Source organism: Choloepus didactylus, chromosome 1 (genome assembly GCF_015220235.1).
Source record: "Choloepus didactylus isolate mChoDid1 chromosome 1, mChoDid1.pri, whole genome shotgun sequence".
NCBI classification, from domain to species: domain Eukaryota; kingdom Metazoa; phylum Chordata; class Mammalia; order Pilosa; family Megalonychidae; genus Choloepus; species Choloepus didactylus.
Genome location: NC_051307.1, coordinates 79,388,109 through 79,406,467, shown reverse-complemented (window position 1 = coordinate 79,406,467; position 18,359 = coordinate 79,388,109). Strand labels below are relative to the sequence as shown.

The 18,359-nt window shown below is 38.4% G+C and overlaps 1 protein-coding gene across 3 annotated transcripts in view; it reads right to left on the bottom strand.

Moving 5' to 3' along the window:
- ATP6V1A (ATPase H+ transporting V1 subunit A) overlaps positions 1-18,359 on the bottom strand; it is a 64,656-nt gene continuing 46,297 nt past the window's right edge. For all 3 annotated transcript variants that reach the window (XM_037835604.1, XM_037835623.1, XM_037835615.1), the window contains exons 13-15: positions 11,835-11,929; positions 3,416-3,587; positions 1-2,368 (exon numbers count right to left, since the gene is read on the bottom strand). In XM_037835604.1, coding sequence (XP_037691532.1) covers positions 2,276-2,368; positions 3,416-3,587; positions 11,835-11,929 — 360 coding nt within the window. In that variant the 3' untranslated portion in view covers positions 1-2,275. The remainder of the gene's footprint in view (positions 2,369-3,415; positions 3,588-11,834; positions 11,930-18,359) is intronic.

Sequence of the window (18,359 nt, the reverse complement as noted above, 5' to 3'; positions counted from 1 at the left end):
TTAATTTAAATTCACTTTTTATTCTTTCATAGATTTTAACAATTATACACAACTTTTAACATAAAGATAGTGAAATCTCAAGGATAAGGTAGCAATATATGAACTCTCTCATTCATTATTCAGGATGGAAGGAAATTTCCAAAGGGTACAATGTGTGAGATTTAACACTGGAAAAATACATATGAAACTTGTTTAACTGGCTCCACTTAGGACCAGGCACAGCACAATAAATATAGAACTGCATCATCTTTTTAAAAGATTGTTGTAATTTTAACACATTCTTACTAAAGAAATATGATTAGTGCCCTAATCTGAAATTCAACAACACACAGGTGGTGAAGGGACACTTAAAATGGATATATGAGCATAGTTTCTCTAGCATCTTCACATTGTTTCTCTAGCATCTTCACACTCATATCAACATTCTTAAAAGGATACATTGCAAATTTAGTACAACAAAAAAAAAACTTGTCAAACTTTCTTCATCATATCATCCATTCCAATCACAATCCTAGTTTGCTGGTAAGTATAAGGTATGAATAGAAAGTTTCTGAAATCCTTTTAATTTCCATTGGTCTCAGGGCCTCTGATAGGAGGCAACATTGGAAGCAAACTGATTAAACAGCACCATTAAGTCTACATGTCAACAAATTGTTGCATAATTTTTATCTGCCAATATTCTGAAAGATTAAAAAAAATTCATGGAAAAATACCTTTCCTGATTTGCAGGCAACTGTAAGAACATGCAATCTGCAAGGATTTATACAAAACTATAGCCAATTCTCTGTTGACTGCATCTTTCCTTAAAAGACTGACAGAAATGCATTACCTAAAAACTTAAATAATAATATATTGAGGCATTAAGTAAATACTTTATGCTATTACATTTGGGTATTTGAGTTTGTTAGACATGTTCACACACCCTCTCCTCTTCCCATCAAGGAAACAATGGGGTCCCCAGTACTTTTGGTCAGAAAGAGTTAAGGGGAAATTGTTTCTCCCACAGCTGCTCTGCAGTGTACCTTATTATACAAAAACCAAAAATCATTATTTTAAAAATATACTTAAAAGACAGGATGAAATTATCTTTTTTCTACACAACACAGATTCTGTTATCAGCAGATATAAGAATTAATTTCATACTGATCAAACAGAATGGAAACTGTTATGCTGCAATGGCTATAGATGTTTTGAGAAACTTTTGAGTGAATCAAAAACTACATGAAAGAAAATACTTCTACAACTAGTAAGCTGGTTGTTTAGAAATGCAATTTGCAAACAAACATGCAAACATGTGACACACGTCATTACTTTGTGAAAACATAATGCCACTGTGGCCCCAAGAAATACTACAGCCCAGCTGGTCCTTAAAGATGCAAACAGATTTCAATCACTACTAAAAATCTTCTCTGTGGCATTTTACTGCTGCTCACACTGCTACATGGTTTTAAGAAACTTTGGCTTCTAAGATGTCTGAGGAAAACAAAGAGGGTGTGATGTGGATCAAGTTTTCAGTGATTGTTTTAAATGTAATTTAAAAAAGATTTTCCTAGTAATGCAGTATAATAGTCCTTGATACTGAATTTTTCCTAGTGAAATAAAATATGCTCTAATAAGATGATGCTAATCTAAGTTCGATTGCTTAGTTCCATTTTAACTATTTTGGAGGGTACTGACTCATATATTATGCTGAACCCCACAATTAATTATTTTGAAAACAGTATAACTCCCAACAGTTTCCTCCAAATATTCCTGATTTATACTGGGGAAACAATGCATAATCATTCATGTTTAAAAAAAGGAAATATTTCCTGCAAAGCAGTTACTTAGCAAAATGCTAAGCTGCAAATAACCTTGACACATAGCTATTATTTCGCAGAGAAGCTGTCAAAAGGTATAGAAATCGGGCTTTCCATTCCAAATCCATTCCAAATAGAGTACATGCAGTAGTCCTGTTTATAATTTAATGGTGAAGAGGAAAGGACAAACCTAGGACAAGAGACGTCATCCTACATACAAGTTTACAGTAATGTAGCCTTTGTATATCATGTTAATACATTCACCACCAGAGATAAAGAATCAGGGAGGCCCTTCAAACACTGGAACAAAGGAATGTTTGTTTTATGTAAGACCTACCAAAAAACAGGGAAACAAATTACACATATAGGCACTAGTCTCAAAGCTGCACAAGAAAGAAGCAAAGGGTTTGAGATGAGAAATTCAGGAAAATTCACATATGAGTTTGCTGAGAAAAAGGAGGAAAGAAATCATAGTTCTAATCTTCAAGGCTACGGAATGCATTCTGCATATCTTCAAGAAGTTGTGTATAGTCTGCCTTGATCTTTGCCTCACCATCTTTCACTGGATCCTGGAAAGAGACATTACAGATTTCAACTTACTTTTAGGAAAACAATTTTCAGAACATGTAGTAAGTTACTCATATTGAATATATTTTGAGCACTAGGTTAAGTGAAGAGCACAGGTAAATCACAGTCAGGGGTCAAAATTAGCCTTAGATTCCCTTTTATTTCTTTAAGATTAGAAATGTATAAATGGAGTAATATTCCAAGCAAACAGAAAGAAAACAAAATTTCAAATTTTACGTTGTCAGCTATTAAACAACAATGTGGACAATATTGGGAAACTATTCAGTGTCACATATTAGATGCATACCACCCACTTGCATATGATACCTGGGATTTAATTTAGTCAAAAGTTCACTACTCAAGGTCTGCTGGTATCACATGGACCCAAAGGGTGTGAATATTTTAAAATTATTAATACAGCCAGTGTCTATTTATACAGGTTTATTTTCAATCTATAGTATAAACACCATATATATGTATATACACATAACATTACATACACACCTAGAATATCACTCATATCATTGTCAGTTGGAAATTAGCATATATGTCTGGATGTCAGGATTCAGAAATAATTAAATACAATTTAACTGATCAAACATGTTAAAAAGAATCTTATATGTTCAAGTTCCTACTGATGATTTCATCTATCTATTTATTATGTCTTACCTACTTCCAAAAAAGTGTGGCTACTTAAAAGCTAAAAAAACAATGTATAATAGGATAATTAAAAGAGGTAAACAGTACAGACATCATTTTAGTAGGGGTTGAGGGACAGATACTAATAGGCATTTGAGGTAAGGTAATTGGTGCTCAGGAATGAATTTAGCTCTAGATTTTCTGGCAACTATGACCAAAGGGAAAACATATCAACATTTACTTTAGATACGACATACTAGAATTTTTATCTTCTAGAGCATGGCTTTGAGGCTTGATCTGGTTTTACAGAACTTGAGCAGGTGTGCAAATGATACATGCAAGTTGTATACACTCTGTTGGAGACTCAAATAGTTGGAAAAATTAAAAGTTATAGAAGAAACAAAACATACCTTGAATTTCATGGAGGAAAGTTTATAGAGGATCTCCCCCATATGCTCACGGATAATGGACCATGTAATTTTATTGTCACTTTGGGCAGTGGTTTCAACAGCTCTACGGGCCATATCATAAAATGCAATCATGTTGGACAGCATGCCTACTGTCTTGTAGAATGGGCAGAACCTAGGTTAAATGAAGGTCAAAATAATTAACAAAAACAAAATCCAATGCAGGTTCACACTCTATATAAAACTATAAAATACCAGATGACTATTTTCTTTAGTTGAATATGTAGACCACCTAAATTTAGAAAAAAAAAAAAAATAGTGGAAAGGACTAATAACTACTAAGCTAGCGTTTTTAGACAGAGAAGTCTCATGATTTGGGATGGACGGATGGAGATACATATTCTTTTATTTACGGTAATGTGATGTTTATTTTTCTTTGTTCAAATCATTAAACAGAAGAAACAATAAAATAATATTGCTACAATCTAGCAACTAAGGTTTTGTTTTGGTACAATGCAGTTAAAGGAGTAACCCAAATGGTAAAATAAATGAGTTATGAAAACTCTTCTGATAGTGGATTATAATTTAATGAGTAACAAGGAATGAAACTGTAATCTCCTAAAGTTAACAGTAGCTCCTTTCCCCATTGTTTCCATTTTCATTTATCCATACTTTTTAATAAGACACACAGTGTGCTGGTTTGGATGTATTATGCCCCCCAAAGCGCCATGTTCTTTGATGCAATCTTGTGGGGGCAGATGTATTAGTGTTGATTAGGTTGGAATCTTTGGATTAGGTTGTTTCCATGGAGATGTGATCCACACAACTATAGGTAATATCTTTGATTAGATTATTTCCATGGAGGTATGGCCCCACCCATTCAATGTGGGTCTTGATTTAATTACTAGAGTACTTTAAAAAGAGCCACACAGGCCCAGACACTTGCTGCAGCTGAGAGACATTTTGAAGATAGCCGTTGAAAGCTGATATTTTGGAGAATTCCATTTTGAAACAACCTGGGAGCAAGCAGACACCAGCCACGTGCCTTCCCAGCTAAAAGAGGTTTTCTGGATACCAATGACTTTTCTCCAGTGAAGGTACCCTAATGCTGATGCCTTACCTTGGACACTTTATGGACTTAAGACAGTAACTTTATAACCAAATAAATCCCCTTTATAAAAGCCAATCCATTTCTGGTATTTTGTATTCCAACAGCATTAGCAAACCGGAACACACAGCATATATTCAACTTGGGTCAGACACATTCTTATTCACTTTCTGACACATTTAAACATCTTTGTAATTTCATGCATACTCCCTATCACACCCTTTCCAAAGAGTTTTCCTGTTATTTTTATGTGGGTGGTTCCTAGAGCTTCTTAAGCTCTTGACATAGTACATTTTTGAGTTTCTGTGGATATATTGTCACATTTTATGATTGTCTTAACGTTTCGGCAATCCTTCTGTTTATTCAGTCCCCTCTTCATTCTTAAATGCGGAAAAATATGATTTTAGGGAGAAAAGCTACTATATGACGAAAGGTTCAAAATCTGAAAGTGTAAAAGAAATGGGAACTTTAAACCAGCCACCACAGTAGTAAAGACAGAAATGAAAAACAAGCATCAGGCCTGAGTAGCAGGAGCTAGCTGAGATAGCTAAAAAGCACTTTGGTAGAAAGAGAAACAAGACTCTTGGGAAATGAGGAAGATCATGATTATTTAGCAAAGAGTCAAAGAGACATGGGTGGTGGTAAGAGATAGTGAGGAAAGCTTCTGAAGGAGGCCATGATCCCCAGGTTCTGGCACAATGTAAGCCACAATTTAATCTGATTATAGATGGTTGTACAAGTGGTACTCAGTAGTTGTCATTAATCGGTTCCAGGAGGCGCAACGACTACCAAAAATAATGAGTACCAAACAAATTTTTCCCATAAGGAATAATGTAAATAAATTTAATGTGTTCCCAAACCAAAGACAATGCACAATTTAAAGGCACTATGTAAAAAGATATGGTTGTATATCATTACTTTACATGATAAATAAACCTAAAAATAACTACTTAGATTGAATAAAATAAAAACTTCACTTGACCTGTCCTGAGAAGAGTCCATGGCCTAATGCGATGGTGGGAGGAGAGCAGTGAGGAGGAGAGGTCAGATGGAGTGTTGCTTGGAAGGAGAGTCCTTCTATAAAAGAATATCAGGCACTTGCACTTCAGGTGTTCTCTCTCTTTTCTGCCTTTTTTCAACTTGTCCCACAGGCTCTGACAAACTCTTTGTCACCTTCACTAAAAACTTATCGAGGGAGGAACCTAAGATGGCGGCTAGGTGAGACAGAGAAAAAAACACCTCCGTGGAAAACACTAGATAAAAAACCAGAAAGGACCCAGAACACCACTTCCAGAGTAGCAACAGCCGGACAAGTTCTGCTAAAGCCACAGGGAATGTGCGTTTGGTGAAACCAGGAGTCTGCATTCTGAAACAAGCGAGTGAAACGGCTGAGTCCCTCGGCCATGCTGCGGTGTGGGGAAACGGTGGGTTGGCATTTAAAAAAAAAAAAGGAAAAAGAAGCCCAGGAACAGCTGCAGATAAGACGGGAGCAGTCTGGACTAACGCCTCGGTGTCTGGGGTGGAGGATACCCCTTCCCACACTCACTGCTGATTGTCTCGGGTCCAGGGGAGCAAAGGGGAGACGCACAACTTGCAGCCATCTCCCCAGTGGGTGGGGCTACTCCTGCCCGGGGCCAAACACACAGCACAGAGCTGAGCCAAGAAACCCAGCCTGACAGGGAGTCTTTCCCGCAGCACCGCTCACACAACACAATATCGGCCGTGGACAGTGGCCTTGAATACACCCACGGCTGATTGTCCCGGAGCTGGGACACCGGAGCTGTGCGGAAAGGGGGAAGTTAATGTGTCCCATTCAACTATCTTTGAAGTGGGCTGGGAACGCCCCTACACAGCCCGGCGGCACAGGGCTTCCCTGGAGGCCGGCGCTCACTTGTGACGTGGCACGGCCCTCCCCTCCCCAGCAGAGGTCCTGGAAAAGCACAGCAGGGAGGGGGGAACCGCTCAGAAATCCCAGAGAACCTACGCTAATACCAAGGACTTTTGTGTCAGCGGCAGAGAACAGCCTTAAATCTCCGGGAACACCTGGGAGGTTTGATTATTAAACCTGCCCTTCCTCCCTAACCGCTCAGGCACATGCCCCTCATTGAGGGTAGACAGCAGTGACAACACACCCAAATTAAGTGCACCAATTGGACCCCAAAAGAATCAGATCCCCACACACCACAAAAGTTGGGGAGAACTGACTTGAGGGGAATAAGTGACTCACAGATGCCATGTGCCGGTTAGTTAGAGAAAGTGTATGTCACCAAGCTGCAATTCTAACAAATTAAAGATCAAGTAAAGCAAATGCCAAGAGGCCAGAAACAACAGAAAATCTTAAAGCATATGATAAAACCAGACGGCATGGCGAACCCAAACCCAAACATTCAAATCAAAAGATCCGAAGACACACAGTTCCTGGAAGAATTAATCAAAGAACTACAGACAGGCAATGAGAGCATGGCACAGGATATAAAAGACTTGACAAAGAGCATGGCACAGAATATAAAAGACATAAAGAAGACCCTAGAAGAGCATAAAGAAATATTGCAAGAGTAAATAAAAAAAATAGAAGATCTTATGGAAATTAAAGAAACTGTAGGCCAAATTAAAAAGACTCTGGATACTCACAGTACAAGATCAGAGGAAGCTGAACAACAACTCAGCCTCCTCGAGGAGCACAGAACAGAAAATGAAAGAACAAAAGAAAGAATGGGGAAAAAATTTGAAAAAATTGAAATGGATCTCAGGGATATGATAGATAAAATAAAATGTCCAAATTTAAGGCTCATTGGTGTCCCAGAAGGGGAAGAGAAGGGTAAAGGTCTAGAAAGAGTATTCAAAGAAATTGTTGGGGAAAACTTCCCAAACCTTCTACACAATATAAATACACAAAGCATAAATGCCCAGCGAACTCCAAATAGAATAAATTCAAACAAACCCACTCCAAGACATATTCTGATCAGACTGTCAAATACTGAAGAGAAGGAGCAAGTTCTGAAAGCAGCAAGAGAAAAGCAATTCACCACATACAAAGGAAACAACATAAGACTAAGTAATGACTACTCAGAGGCCACCATGGAGGCAAGAAGGCAGTGGCATGACATATTTAAAATTCTGAGAGAGAAAAATTTCCAACCAAGAATACTTTATCCAGCAAAACTCTCCTTCAAATTTGAGGGAGAGCTTAAATTTTTCACAGACAAACAAATGCTGAGAGTTTGCTAATTAAAGACCTGCCCTGCTTCAGATACTAAAGCAAGCCCTACTGACAGAGAAACAAAGAAATGAGAGAAAGATATAGAGACTTCTAACAGACATATATAGAATATTACATCCCAGGTCACGGGGACACACGTTCTTCACTAATGATCACGGATCTTTCTCCAGAATGGACTGTATGCGGGGACATAAAAACAAGCCTCAATAAAATAAAAAATAAAAAAATGAATTTGTTCAAAGCACATTCTCTGACCACAATGGAATACAAATAGAAGTCAATAACCATCAGAGACTTGGAGAATTCACAAACACCTGAAGGATAAAAATGAGGGGGAGACGAAAACATTCCCGGATAATCAAAAGCTGAGGGACTTTATCACCAGTAGATCAGTCCTAAGCAGGCTGAAAGGAAGGGACACTAAACAATTGACTGAAACCACATGAAGAAATAAAGATTTCCAGTAAAGATCACATGGTAAATATAAAGACCAATACTACTATATTGTTGGTTTATAACTCCACTATTTACTTCCTACAGGATCTAAAATACATAAGCTGTAATGATAAATCGGTGGTTTTGGACTCAATGTAAAATATGTAATTTTTGACAAGAACTACATAAAGGTGGGGAATGGAGGAGTATAGGAACACAGTTTACGTGTCCTATTGAAGTTAAGTTGGTATCAAAGAAAAACAAGATTGTTATAGATTTAAGATGTTAAATTTAAGCCCCATGGTAAACACAAAGAAAGTATCAAAGAATATGACCAAAGAGATGAAAAATAGAGTAGGGGTTCCAAGAAGTGGGGGAAGGGGCAATGGGGCGTTAAGAAATGAGAGTAGGGTTTTTGTTTGGGGTGAAGGGAAACTTTTAGAAATGGATGGTCGGAAGGTGATAGCATTGCAACATTCTAAATGTGATTAATCCCACTAATGGAATGCTAGGGAGGGGTGGAATAGGAAGATTTAGACTATATATATCTTTCCACAATTGAAAAAAAAGACAGTCTAAATAGATGACAATTAAATGCCAAGGATGATCCTCAATGGGATCTGAGGCCGGAGGAGAGGAGGCTCAAAGGGACACAGATGGGACACAAGAAAAAAAAAAAAAAAGGAAATATAGAATGTAAGCTTTATATCAATGTTGAATTTCTTGAACTTCCTAGCTGCGCTTAATGAGATTGCATAAAATAATGTTCTTGTCCATGGAAAAGGTATATGTGAATTATATTGTTTGTTCAAAGATATGTGCAGCTTGCTCTCATATGTTCAGAGGACAGAGCAATAGATGATGGATGTGAGGGAGGGAGGGAGGGAGGGAGAGAGGGAGGGAAAGAAAGAGACGGTGGTGTGACAGGATCTTAAAGGTGATGGATCAGGGTATCGGGGGAGGGGGGTCAGGGTATGATGGAGTTCTATGTATGGGGTTTGTACTGTTTTTGCAACTGTTCCTGTAAGATTGAACTTATTTCAAAATAAAATTTATTATTAAAAAAAAAACAAAAAAAAACCTTACCCAATGAGGACTGCTTCTGTCTTCTTTTAAAAATTTCTTGAAAATGTGAAATTGTTTGATCATTTAATAAATTCACATTTCTGCTTGTCAGAACTTTGTCTGGATGGTACTTCTCCACAAAGTTTTGAACTTCTGCCCATTTTGTACACATTTCTTTTATCAAGGAACTGGGGACATCCTCCCTTATCTCCTCCTCACCTGAAGAAATCTCTTCAGCCACCTCTTGTTGCTGCTCCTTCTGTAATTCCTGCAGCTCCTCAGTGCTGAGCTTTTCACGATGTTCTTCCATTAACTCCTCAACATCAGCAGCATCGACCTCCAGACCCATGGATCAGCCCAAAGACACAGTATCCTGCACAACTGTACCCTCTGTACCTGCAGGCCTAGGGTCAGCCTCAAACCCTTCGAAGTCCTCTGAGTCACAGCTTCTGGCCTCAAATTCTTCCATGCCAAACTCATTGTCCTGTAAGAGACCTCGTTCCAGGCCTTATCAATAAGGTTAAGGCAGTGCAGGATATTGAAATGTCCCTTCCAGAATTCTGTGTCAACTGGGTGTCAGAGGTGATATCAAAGCACCTCTGGAAAAGTGCCTTGGTGTACAACTTCTTGAGATTTGAAATGACCTGCTGGTCAATGAGGTGGATGAGAGGAGTAGTGTTGGAGGGGCAGGAACTTTACAGTGATGAAGCTGAGCTCCTCCAGTAAGTCATCCTCCAAGCGTGGAGGGTGGTCAGGTGCATTGTCCAAAAGTAGGAGAGCCTTCAGAGGCAAATCTTTCTCCAGCAAATATTTTTTCACTGAAAAAACACTTCATTTATCTACTCAGTGAAAAATTGCCTCGTGATCCAAGCTTTGCTGTTTGCCTCCCACATCACATGGAGTTTGCTTTTTATGACATTATGCTTCTTGAAAACTCATGGGTTTTTTTCTATGGTAGACTAATAGAGTCTTGAGCTTTAAGTCCCCACTAGCATTCATGTACCACAATAGAGTAAGCCTGTCCTTCATTGGTTTGTGGTCTGGTGTACCGATTTGTATATATTATGTCCCTCAGAAAAAGCCATGTCCTTTGATGCAATCTTATGGGGGCAGACATATTAGTGGGGGTTAAGTTGGAACATTTGGATTAGGTTGTTTCCATGGAAATGTGCCCCACAGGGTAATAACTCTGACTGGAAAATTTCCAAGGAGGTGTGGCCCTGCCCATTCAGCATGGACCTTGATTAGTTCACTGGAGCACTATATAAGCTCAGACAGAAGGAGAAAGCTTGCTACAGCCAAGAGGGACACTTTGAAGAATGCACAGAAGCTGAGAGAGTAGCTGCAGATGAGAGGCAGTTTGAAGATGGCCGTTGAAAGCAGACTCTTGATCCAGAGAAGCTGAGAGAGGAGAAACACCCCAAGAGCAGCTAAGAGTGACATTTTTGAGGAAGTGCAGCCTAGAGAGGAACATCCTGGGAGAAAGCCATTTTGAAACCAGAACTTTGGAGCAGACACCAGCCAGGTGCCATCCCAGCTAACAGAGACTTTCTGGACACCATTGGCCATCCTCCAGGGAAGGTACCCTTTGTTGACGGACACTTTATGGCCTTAAGACTGTAATTTTGTAATCAAATAAACCCCCTTTTATAAAAGCCAATCCATTTCTGGTGTTTTGCATTCTGGCAGCATTATCAAACTAGAACACCTGGTAATGCCTTCTCCTCTTTTGTGGTGTAGGTTCTACTTGGCATTTTTTTTTCCCAAAAAAGTCCAGTCTCATCACAGTTAAAAACTTGGTGGGGAACAAAATCCTCAGCCTCTATGTAGTCTTGAAATTCACCGACGAATTCATTGGCAGCCTTTTTATTAGCACTCGCTGTCTCGCCATGTCTCACAACACTATGGATGCTGGTCCTCTTTTTAAAATTATCAAACAAGCTGTGGCTGGCCTTAAAAACGTCAACACTTTCATCACTTAGTCCCGGTTTGTTTTTCCAAAGAGAGGCATGCAACACTTTTGCTTTTTCAACTTCCTTGAGTGTTTGGGAGCACTGCTTTGTTACTGCTTTAACTCCTTACGCAGTATCAGCCATTTTTATTGTTTTTTTATTCTTAATGATGGTGGAGTCCATTTTTCTAGGCATACCATATCCCCTAGCAAGATCAGTAATGCAAATACCGCCCTCATATTTGCTCAATTCAATGGGGCAAAGTAATTTTCTTTTCTGCTCAGCACTACCACTGCTCATTTTCTTAGGATCCATGATGAGAAAAAAGGTGCAACAATACACAAAATGACCACAGAAGCTAAGATAAGATAGCAAGGTGATGTGCATATGGCAAGAGCTATGGTGTGACTAATGCATGACCTTCGTTTCTGTCATAACTAGACAAATAAGCAAACCAATACAAAGGATGTACGTAAGTAGATGTCCACTATGAATACACAACATATTTTAATACACTGGGCCATAATATGTCTTTGTGAGAAAAAAAGGGAGGTGGTGGTTTAATTGTGTAGATAGTGCCTTCCTGCAAAACACCACAGAAAATCCTCAATTAAAAAAAGAAAGGAAATCAGTATATCATACCTGTCATAAGGAGTATACCCATTTTGTTGTAGGAAGTCATCTTTGATAAGTTTTGCTACCTCCAGAGTGATTTTATCTGTTTCTGCTAAAGAAGCCTAGAAGAGAAAAATACATATTTTTAGAAATTTAGTTCACAATGTAGAACTGATGGTTATAGTCTCTTCATAAGCAGAGACTATTTAATCAACACACAATCAACTTTCTTAATAAATTTACCTCATAACTGCTTTGTAATTGATGGTCTATTTTGAAACAGTCTTCACATCCTGGCTTGCTAGCTTTATTTGAATTCTTAGTCTTTGTTTCACAGAAGTCTCAATAGCCCGTACACAGTTAAAAATTTTTAACATTATGTGTTTCTTAGAATTATGTAAATGCAAAGTATAGTAAGTATGTACGTATCTATGTCTGAGTGCCAATTTATTGGTATAGCTAAATTTACAGAGTTTTACCTTTAAATATCACTGCCTCAAAAGCTTTAACTTTTGCAATCAACCTACTGGCCACGAGAGACACCCTTGTTGTTAGGATCACCAACAAGTAAAGATTTCAGTTTTTCAGGAGTTGTGAGAAAGGGACAGGTACAGTGAGTTAACTGCAGTTTTGTATTCTCTATCCATGCTAAAGGTAAGGATGAGAAGCTCTGTTCTTTCTTCTGGTTTTAATCCCTTTATCCCTATTCCCCTCTCCAACCACATGAAAATATTCAAATGTGCTTTCTGTATCTCTTTGTTTGTACAAATTCATGTGAAATGCGTATTTTATTTCGTACAAGTATTTTTCATTATGCAAAAATATTCTTGTGTTTTTGGCACTGTGTTTTTAAGATCCCTCCAAGTTGCTATGTGTCATGTAGATTGCAGCTTCCAGATCTTATATAGTTTATTCTCCAGGATGTGCATCTGCCATATCATAACCCCCAAAAAGGGCACTCAGATTTCCTTTAACTCCCTGTCACCAAAAACATGTCCCTGAAGGACCTGTTTAAAAATTTCTTTTGCAATATACATCTGGAAGAACTGCTACATCACATGGTATGCAAGCAAGTACTGTCAGGCTGCTGTCCACAATGGCAACACCAAATGACATCACCAAGGAGCACCACAGTTCTCTATTCTTTTTTTAATCATATTTTTTATTGTAGAATATAACATATATAGATAAAAGTGATAACTTTCCAAGTGCAATTTAACAAGTAGTTAGCAAATTTTGAAGATATTATAGGTTACAATTCCACAGTTTCAGTTATTTCCTTATTTTGAAATATAACATATATACAAAAAGGTAATACCTTTCAAAGTATGAGTTAACAAGTAGATACATAGGAAATTTCCAAAGTTATTATGAGTTATAGTACCAGAGTTTCAGTCATTTCCTTATTGTGAAATCTAAAATATATGCATAAACATAAGCTTTCAAATTACAATTTAACAAGTAGCTATAGAACAAATTTCAAAGGATGCTATGGGTTACAGTTCCACCATTTCAATTCTTTCCTTCTAAACATTCTAATAACCTAGCAACTAAGAAAAAGAAAATTATATAAAGATTCAGTATTCATAATCCTTTGTTAAATTCCATCTTGTCTATTGCTATCCCTTTGTCTAGTTTATTCACTTTCCCAATCTTCAGGGATGTCTAGGCAGTGACCATCCTAACCTGTTCATGTTGAAAAGGGGTGTCAACTTTATGAGCAATGGGGACACATCTAGTTGCTGGTCTTGAAGAGGCTATTCCCTCTGGGTTTCGGGACTTAGCTGGCATGGGGCACTCTGAAGGATTTAAGTTTCTGACAAATAAACTTAGTGAGTAAACTTTTATGGAATATGGTATTCCTATTAATTATACTAGTATGTAATGTGTCGATTTTTCCCATGTACCCTTCTGTTGTCAACTCTCTGTGCTTGTGTCATACCTTAGAAGTATATCATGCAAGCACCTATCTGTATTTGTGGTGCTGCCTTCAATACAGCTCTGAACCTTATAATCCCACTAACAAACAATCGTCACCCCTATCCATTACCACACCTTCGAATTTACCATCATTAACATATCGGAACATATTAGATTATCATTCTACCTCACTAGCTACTGTGTATCACTAGGTCCCCAATATTCTTACATTATAAGACACTGATTTTACATTGTTCAGACAGTTCACAGAAGTGGTAACATACAATATCTCTCCTTTTGCGTCGAGTTATTTCATTCAGAACTCTATCTTCAAGGTTCATCCATGCTGCCGTATGTTTCAGGACCTTGTTGCTTCTTACTGCTGCATAGCATTCCACATAGTACATACCACATTTTGTTTATCCACTTGTCTGTTGAAGGACACTTGGACTGTGCCCATTTCTTGGCAACTGTGAACAATGCTGCTATCAACAATGGCGTACAAATGTCTGTTTGTGTCACTGCTTTCAAACCTTCAGGGTATATACTGAGAAGTGGAACTGCCGGATCATAGGGTAAATTCAGTATCTAGTTTTCTGAGAAACCGCCAAACTCTTCCAGAGTGGCTGTACCATTACACAGTACCACCAGCAATGAATAAGAGTTCCAACTCCTCCACATCCTCTCCAGCATTTGTCGCTTGTTTGCTGGATGGCAGCCATTCTTATTGATGTGAGATGATATCTCATTGTGGTCTTTATTTGCATCTCCCTAATAGCTAGTGAAGACGAACATTGTTTCATGTGTTTTTTAGCCATTTGTATGTCCTCTTTGGAGAAATATCTTTTCATATCTTTTGCCCATTTTATAATTGGGCTGTTTGTACTATTCTCATTGAGTTATAGGATTTCTTTACATATGCAAGACATTGGTCTCTTATCAGATACATAGTTTCCAAATATTATCTCCCACTGACTTGGCTGCCTCTTCACTTTTTTGACAAATTCCTTTAAGGTACAGAAGCTTTTGGTTTTGAGGAGTTCTTATTTATCTATTTTTTTCTTCCATTGCTTATGCTTTGGGTATAAGGTCTAAGATGTGACCTCCTAATACTAGGTCTTGAAGATGTTTCCCTACATTATCTTCTAGGAGTTTTATGGTACTGTCTCTTATTTTGAGGTCTTTGATCCACTTTGAGTTAATTTTTGTATAGGGTGTGAAGTAGGGGGTCCTCTTCCACTTTTTTTATTATGGCTATCCAGTTCTCCCACCCCATTTGTTGAGGAGGCTATTCTATCAAAGTTTAGTAGATTTGGGGGCCTTATCAAAAAATCAATCGACCATATATCCGGGGGTCTATTCCCAAACTCTCAATTCAATTCCACTGATCAGTATGTCTGTCTTTATGTCAATACCATGCTGTTTTGACCACTGTAGCTTCATAGTAGGCTTCAAAGTCCAGAAGCGTAAGTCCTCCAACTTTGTTGTTCATTTTTAGGATGTTTTCGTCAATTTGAGGCCCCTTTCCCTTCCAAATAAATTTGATAACTAGCTTTTCCAAGTCTGCAAAATAGGTTGTTGGAATTTGGTTTGGGATTGTGTTGAATCTGTAGATCAGTTCAGGTAGAAATGAAATCTTAACAATATTTAGTCTTCCTATCCATGAGCATGGAATATTTTTCCACCCATTTAGGTCCTTTTTTACTTCTTTTAGTAAAATTTTGTAATTTTCTGTGTAGAGGTCTTTTATGTCCTTGGCTAAGTTTATTCCTAGGTACTTGATTTTTTTAGTTGCGATTCTGAACGGAATGTTTTTTTTTTTTTGATAGCCTCTTCAGTTAGGTCATTATTAGTGTATAGGAATATTACCAACTTACGTGCATTAATCTTATATCCCGCCACTCTGCTGAATTTGTTTATTAGTTCAAGTAGCTTTGTGGTTGAATTCACAGGATTTTTCAAATATAAGATCATATCACCTGCAAATAATGACAGTTTTATTTCTACCTTTCCAATTTGGATACTTTTTACTTCTTTATCTTGGCAAATCGCTCTGGCTAGAATTTGTAGCACAATGTTGAATAATAGAGGTGACAGTGGGCATCCTTGTCATGTTCCCGATCTTGATTTTTGTATGTTGAGCCACGCTTGCATACCAGGAATGAACTCCACTGGCTCGTGGTGTATAATTCTTTTAATGTGCCTTTGGTTCAATCTGGAAGTATTTTGTTTATGATTTTTCTGTCTATATTCATTAGGGAGATTGGCCTATAGTTTTTCTTCTTTGTAGTGACTTTATTCCTTTGTAGTTTTTAGTGTATTGGAATAGCTAGAAGGAAATACCTGAAACTGTTGAACTGCAACCCAGTAGTCTTGATTCTTGAAGGCGACTCTATAAATATGTAGCTTACATGGTGTGATGGTGTGATTGTGAAAACCTTGTAGCTCACACTTCCTTTATCTAGTATATGAATGGATGAGTAGAAAATGGGGATAAAAACTAAATGAAAAATAGGGTGGGATGGGGGCAACAAAATGATTTGGGTGTTCTTTTTTACTTTTGTTTTTTATTCTTATTTTTATTATTTTTGGTGTAAGGACAATGTTCAAAAATTGATTGGCAGATTGAGCTGAAGATGGCAGTATAGAGAGGAGTGAAAGTTTGTTAGCCCCCCTGGAACAACTAGTAAACAGCTAGGGACAACTAGAAAATAATCTGGAATAACTGCGGGGGGACAAACATGACCATCTACTCATCATATCAACCTGAATTGGGAGGAATGCCTGAGATCGCAGCACAAAATCTGTAAGTAAAAACTGTAGACCTGAGCCGGGAACCTCCTCCCGCCATGGTATGAACTGCAAAGCCTCATGGTGCCTGAGAGCAGCATTCTCCCAAACTGCAAAGCCTCGCTGTACTAGAGAGCAGCACTCTCTGAGCAAGCAAATAGAGCTCAGCTGAGCTCCAACTGGGGTTTTAATTAACAAATATTAACTGCTCAATAAAAGCTATGAATCTCCAAAAAGCAGACAGAGGCTTTTGGTGACGTCTGACCCTGGAGAGCTGGAGGACCTCTCTGGGAGGGAGGGGGAGCCCAGAGGACCAGGTTCTGTCTTTAGCCAATGGGTAAAACTGAGGGGAGCCACAGACTGACCCTGAAGGGGGATCTTTCTGTCCCTTTTTTGGCTCAGTGGAGAAGGCTTCAGCCATTTTCAATTCCCAGCACTCAGACCCAAACAATGGTGGAGATAGCAGAGTCAGAGACAATTCAAATGCAAATGACCTCTCGCCAGGGGGTATATCTTCCCTAAGAGGAAAGAGGGTGTGCCAAACTCTACTACCCGCTTTCCATTCAGAACCAGACTCCAGAGCCTGGGAGAAAACACCCACAGGCCACACCTCCTTACACCATTATGGAGCTACAGGCTGACAGGCACCACCTGCTGGGTAGAAAAGCACAGTGACTTGAGGCCTCACAGGGTACATCAATCATCTAAGACATCCTCAGGGAGACCTGAAACTACTGCCTTCTTCCAAAACCTGAGCCCATTTTGGTCTAAGAAAACCTGATCGGGGTAACCAAGGAGGCCAGATGCCTAGACAACAGAAAACTACAACCTACACTGGGAGGGGTGAAGTTATGGCCCAAAGGAACAAACTTACACTTCAACTGAAATACAGGAATTTAAACAACTAGTGCTGGATCAATTCAGAAAGTTTAGGGAAGATATGGCAAAAAAGATGAAGCGTATAATGAAAACACTGGGCGTACATAAGGTAGAAATCGAAAGTTCGAAAAAACAACTGACAGAATCTATGGAAATGAAAGGCACAACACACGAGATGAAGGACACAATGGAGACACAGAACAGCAGATCTCAAGAGACAGAGGAAAACACTCAGGAACTGGAGAACAAGGCACCTGAAAGCCTACACACAAAAGAACAGATAGAGAAAAGAATGGAAAAATATGAGCAACATCTCCAGGGACTTAAGGACAAAACAAAATGCAGGAATATACATGTCATTGGTATCCCAGAGGAGAAGAGAAGGGAAAAGCGGCAGAAGCAATAATAGAGGAAGTAATCAATGAAAATTTCCCATCTCTTATGAAAGACATAAAATTATGATCCAAGAAGTGCAGTGTACCCCAAACAGAATAGATCTGAATAGGCCTATGCCAAGACACTTAATTATCAGGTTATCAAATGTCAAAGACAAAAAGAGAATCCTGAAAGCAGCAAGAGAAAAGCGATCCATCACATACAAAGGAAGCTTGATAAGACTATGTGTGGATTTCTCAATAGAAACCATGGAGGCAAGAAGGAAGTGGGGTGATATATTTAAGATACTGAAAGAGAAAAACCACCAACCAAGAATTCTATATCCGGCAAAACTGTCCTTCAAATATGAGGGAGAGCTTAAAATATTCTCTGACAAACAGACAATGACAGAGTTTGTGAACAAGATACCTGCTCTACAGGAAATGCTAAAGAGAACACTACAGACAGAAAGGAAAAGACAGAAGTAAGAGGTTTGGAACACAATTTTGGGAGATAGTAGCACAGCAATATAAGTACACTGAACAAAGATGACTATGAGTATGGTTGAAAGAGGAAGGTTAGGACCAT